The 6,000-nt window shown below is 41.0% G+C and overlaps 1 protein-coding gene across 1 annotated transcript in view; it reads left to right on the top strand.

The window, feature by feature from the left end:
* Positions 1-1,142, top strand: part of LOC106885934 (basic salivary proline-rich protein 1-like) — a 49,221-nt gene extending 48,079 nt beyond the window's left edge. The window contains exon 3 of the mRNA XM_014938456.1: positions 1,129-1,142. Within this exon, the coding sequence (XP_014793942.1) occupies positions 1,129-1,142 (14 nt within the window). The remainder of the gene's footprint in view (positions 1-1,128) is intronic.
* Positions 1,143-6,000: the final 4,858 nt, after the last annotated feature.

The raw sequence follows: 6,000 nt of genomic DNA, 5'->3' as shown, positions 1-6,000 counted from the left end.
TTCTCCCCTCACACCGAGCAACCGCGCTCGGCAGTGCCGCCCGGCGCCCTCGGTGCCGCCGTCTCCCTGCGGGTCTCGGTCTCTCCCTCTCTCCGGCGGGAGGAGGGGAGGGGAGGCGAGGGGAGGGGAGGAGAATGGGGCGGACCCGCAGGTGCCGCCCCTCCTGCTCGGGGTTGGGAAAAGGGGGGGCGGCCGCGTCGTGAGAGGGACTTGAGGTGGTGGCGGGTGGGGAAGGGGCGCTGGGGTGGACACGGGGTCCATGGAGGAGGGCAGTGAGGCCTGCGACATGGCGGCCGAGGGGCGGTGAGGAGAGAGCCAGCTGGGGTGCTTCTCCTTGGGGAGGGAAAGGAGGGGGCCCCGCGCGGAGGGGAGCCAAGGTGGGAGCCGGGAAGCCTCAAAATCCTGTCAGAAATCCAGCGTGGCTGGGTGGCCAGGGGAGGCAGAAGATGGCATCTGCCATGGTGGAGTCCCATCTCCATCACCCTGCCAGAGGCGGCCCTGCGGTGCGAGCCGCTCAGGGCTGTGAGCAGAGTTTGAAGTTGGAGGGGTCACTCCGTGTTTGCAGCCTGGTCTAATGGGAGGTGTCCCTGCCCATGGCAGGGGGGTTGGAACTCAATGATCTTTAAGGTCCCTTCCAACTCTAACCATTCTATGATTCTGTGTTTTGTTTTGGGTTTAGTTAGCGATGGAGCTAGTCCAAGAGCGGGAAGGTAGAAAGCTGAAGGGGCCTAGCATGCTAGGAGGGCACTGGAGGGGGACTAGAGAAGGACGTCATGCGCAAATTTGTGTTGGGGATTAAATGGAGCAGGGCTCGAGGCAGGGCAGGTAGAGATGAGGGGATCTGAGTGCGTTGGAGGGGATGGAAACAGAACAGATGGAACATTTGAAGGTGTAAATGGAGCCCAAGTCTACGTGAGAAAGCAGCGGGTTTCGATCCTTAGTGTGTGTAAAAATGAAGGTTGGACTTGGCGGGAGCATGGGAAGGAGACTAGAAATGTAGCTGGGTGCTCTGAAGGTAAATATCCATTGAACTGGGGAAAAATGATTTTGCATTTTCTTCCTTTTACCTTTGATTGATTAAGCTACGATATGAACCATCTCCCCTTTTTCACTTTACGCTTTTCACAGGGCTTATATCTTGAGAGGCTTTCAAAAAGCCTTTTTGTTCTCTTGGGACCATAGGGCTCAGTCTTATGCAGTGTCCTATGTTTCTGCCTGAACAACTGAGAAAAAAAGTGGTTGTGTTTGCTTTCTTTGACAGGGACCTGCTGCTGTGTGACATTGAGAAAAAAGACGTCCAGTACTTTTCTCACATCCTTTTCCTGGTTAAAACATTAAGTTCCAGCATCCTAGTGACTCTTCTTATTACCAAAGATAGTGAGACTTTCCATCCAAAAGTGGGAAGGGAAAAAAGTGTCCCTACGTCTTGGAGAAAGTAGAGATGGCACAGGAATAGTGTGGCACTGCAGTAATGCTGCTCTGTCCAGAAATGAGGAACAGAGGTCTGTCTAATAGACAGTTTTGAACATTCAACAAATTTCACCTTTCTCTGCATTAATCACACCACACATTCTCTGTGTGCAGAAAACCTGCTTCTAAGGAGGTTTTCACTATTGGTTCTGGTTTGGTTTACTTTAATTTGAGCAATGCTTTTTTATGGCATGCTGATTTGCACTTCATTTCGTTGAATGGGATGTGGAAGTGTAGTAATGGGTCTGTGTATCTGTGTAGATAGGTTAGAGACCAAAGGTTGGGGCATATCGTTATGCAGTTTTCATAGCAAACTTCAGAATCCTCAAGCCATCTCAGATTATGCAACACATATATACAAAATATATACATCACTGCCTTTTATGCATTCATATGAATTTGTATGTCTGGATACACAACTTTTTTCCTACCAACTTCTTTGGTAGGAAATACCAAAGTAAGTTGGTTTCCTATCAACTTCTTTGGCGCTTCTGTGTACTACTTTGGTACTTCTTAGCTCATGGCTACAGCCATGAGCTCCAGAACTTTCTTGCATATATTCCCATGTCACCCTTGTTCTCAAAAACAAGGTACCTCCCAAATAAAGCTTTGCAACTAGTTTGTTCGTTGCCTACTATGATTGTGAGATTAAGTTAATTTTTACGTGAATAGCTAAATCAGTTGGCTTTGACAGGACTATTCACATACTTGAATTGCTTAGAGTTGGGCTTCAACTGTGGATTATCTGAAGACATGCTGCCTCCATTAGCCTAACTACCTTGATATCTGTGTATTAAGTTGCTAATAATATGACCCTTAGCAACAAATAGCTAAAAATTTGGCTGAAGTAGAATTTAAGAGACTTTGCCAAGTCAGATCAGGCTTTAGAATCAAGTCCTAAAGCTTTGCCACTTTGCCTGTTCTAAGTTTTGCACTTAATTTTTCTGGAATCTTGGAATTAAACAGCTGCAAAAGAGTTTAGGCTGACTTTCTAATATATCCACTTGTATGCTGCATATGTCAACTATGCTGTTGATACTCTGCAAAATATAATGGAATTAAGCAATATCAGTGCCAGTCCCTTGAGATTTTGTTGCTGTATGACCCTGGACAGATTTAGACAGTGACTTTATTAGTGCCTTTAAAAGTTCATGAGAGATTCGAAAGCCTATCAGGGTGCCTTTAGAACACCTGCTATAGCGCATGATCTAGATTAGTTAATTATATCTAAATTGATACCAGTAATTGCTGTCTAGATTTCCCTTGACGTTTCAAATGGTTTAATTTTACTTAGAGGTATCTACTGAATGAGTGAGTGAGAATTATTCTGGTAGCTTTAATGCAGTAACTCTTTTCTTATTTGGACTTATTTTTATTTTGTTGTTTTTTTTTTTTAAAGGAAGAAACATTCATTATATGTTTTCTTCTAACTTTCTATTTTGACTATCAACATTTACAGCTTGTAGGTGGTTTCATCTGTACCATCTGTGGGCCATATTGCACATCAGATGGCAGGATAAAATCTGTAACAAGAACGTTTGGGTACATAAAAGTCTTTCAGGGTTTGAAGCCACGATACTCACAACACAAATGTGCGGAGCCACTCATGTATCTGAAACAGAAGACGCAGAATGCCAAAGCAGCTGGTGGAGTGAAATAAAGGAGAGACCACACAGTTTGGGGAACATGCAGGCACCGAGAACAAAAGGACGTTTGAGGGAACAAGAAAGTGCAACTCAAAGCAGTGAGAAATTGGAGTCAATCATTAGGAATTATTGACAGCGCACATGCAGTCACCCAGCAATTAGAGGCTCGCTTTGGGAAGCGAGGTCAATTAATACAGAGGTAAAGCGACAGCATGAAAAAAGCACCTGGTTTAGCAAGCAACATTTTCTGATCCCTGACTATGCAATATAGAAGAAAATTGTCATTCATGGGTTGGGTTTTGGCCATTTTCATATTCAGAAGGCAAGACACGATCACCTGTATTATCTTCTGTTACTTCTGAAGGGCTGCGTAAGGACATAAAATGACACTGCAGTTTGTGCAAAGATTCATGGGCCCCCAGTGGAACTACAGAGATTGATAGGTATCCTTTGGTCCTGAGCCTTCATAATGGATTGCATGTCCCCCTGCCTTTAGGTATCTCTTCACTTTCTTCATATTTGCTGGTCTTGAGAGCAGTTGGAAGAAGATCCTTTTAGACCTTCTAGCCATTTCTCCTAGCCATGAGGGCAAACTTCCCAACAGATTTCTACCTTTTTTTGTCCCTGAAAGTGAAGGTCATCAGTTCATCTTAGATCATTCTCTGAACTAGAGGTTTTATTTATATTTGTTGTGCCTGTTACATTAAATATTCACTGATAACTTGATATATCCAACCTCAGAAATTAGGTTTCAAAAACACAAACAAATAAATAAATACCCACACATGGGAACTCCCTGCTTTAATTTCTTGTTATTCGTGAACTATTACTTTCGTACATACTAAACCCCATAATTTCTATCCCAGAAAAATTAGTATGAATGTTTTATTTGATCCAACCAACAAAACCTTTGATTTTAAACTTTCCCTGAATGAAGTGTCTGAATTCCACAGACCTGGTCTTGCCATTATTAAAAGCTGATTGTGAACAGTGCTTTAACTTCCTGTGTTGAGGCTAAAGCAAATCCCACCATCCTGATGGGTAATTCCGGTATGAACCTTCTAAATAACTTCCATCTTTCTGCATGGATCACCAATAGTCTTCTATGATTCATCCCTTTATTATTGTGATGTGAATTATTCTGTCCCTAGTTGTGATTGGTCTATTTAACATTGAAGCATCTATGAAATGAGTACTACCCAAATATTTAAGAGCTATTCCCTAAAAACTATTTATTCTAAATGGATTAAACAGGTCGATAGGATGAAACAGGAAACAGTGATGGAGACTGGGAGCTGAAGTATGTAAAATTAAATGTTTTTAATGCAGACACTCTGCATAGGGCAGAGCTAAGAGCTGAATTCAGATCTGATGCTTAGACACTGCTGTAATTCCAATGTCATCAAATCTAAGCTTTCTAATCTCTTTTACTGAAATGTTCTTAAAATACATATTTTGGCATCAGTATTTTTAGCATTAATATTTGAAACATCTCCTACCAAAAAAAATTGATAGTGCACAGTAAGATGAATGTATCTTACAACTAATAAGAACATACTTGCTTTATCTTTCTATTACTCACTCAATTGAAATTAAGCAACTAATCAGCAGGCTTTCCAGGAAGTTGAACAGTAGCACATAGTCAGTGGCACACATATGCTTTCTATTCCTTCTTGATTTTGATTAGATTTTTTATAATGACCACTGTTACGAGATAATTTCACAAAAACAAGCAGATGGCTGTATAAAAGTCGTGGAGCTAATTGCTAGAATCTCAGTCGCCCTTACTGTAGAAACTATAGCCAGATTCTCAGTGGTTTTTTAGAACTTCCTATAAAATACTTGGTATTGCAATGTCAGCTTTTGTTTACAGGTTGGCAACTGTAGCCCAGCTGTCATGCAAGACTCAGTAGGATGCCATTTCCTTTGCTAAGGAGCATGCCCTTGACAGCAGATTCTATGCCAGCAGAAGAGAAAATGCATTGCCCCACCTAAATCAAAGGTATTCTTTGAACAGCAAGGACTTTTGGCACCTGTATAACTTGTATAACTGTGCTGGTATAACTGCACTGCATGAGAAAGTCTGTAACAGTGTTTCTCTTTACAATTTTCTAAATAATTTATGAAATTCTGTTTTGGTTTAGGTAAGGCAGTGCAAAAGGACTGCGCCTTTTTAGTACTGTCAGAGCTACTGGGAAAAAGTTCTGCTAAGGAAACCCCTGTAAGCTAGCATTTGTCAAAGCTAAGCCTCTACATAGTTTTTATGGGCTTTTTTCCTTGTATAAATTTTTATTTCAGAATTCATTTTCAAAATTCATTAGTCTTTCAGTGGAATCCTTTTTAGTAACTAATCTGTGTACTACTTTAGACTGTGGGTGATTGAAATGAATCACAGAGTGTGAATTAGGGTTTTACGATTGAGCCTGGTTTATACACCATGAAATTAGCACAGTGCATTTTGACCTCTTTTAATGGGAAGACACATTCTGATTTTTTCTTATACAACAAAATTATATCAATACTCCATCACTTTAAACAAGAAAATTAAAAGCATGGTAACTGATTACTTAAAAGCATTCAAGAAGAGTTTTCTGATTGTAGTTGGATTTGTTCACTTTAACTAGATTATAAAGATTTTCTGTGTGTCTTTAAATCATGGGTAGGACACTCATGAAGTCTGTAGATCTGAGGGATATCCTTCTGGGGATATCTAGATATAGGTTAGTCTTTTATTCATCAAGAGATACAATAAAAAAGAGAATTTTGCCATGGCTACTTCGAAACTGTGAAAACTGTGTGCAATAAAAAAGGAATACTACCTTCTGTGTAAATGTTTTCGAAGTGCAAGACCATATGAAATATAACTTCAACAAAATGGAAAAGT

Source organism: Calidris pugnax, unplaced genomic scaffold (assembly GCF_001431845.1).
Source record: "Calidris pugnax isolate Ruff unplaced genomic scaffold, ASM143184v1 scaffold13, whole genome shotgun sequence".
NCBI classification, from domain to species: Eukaryota; Metazoa; Chordata; class Aves; order Charadriiformes; family Scolopacidae; genus Calidris; species Calidris pugnax.
This window is presented reverse-complemented; position numbering and strand designations above follow the sequence as displayed.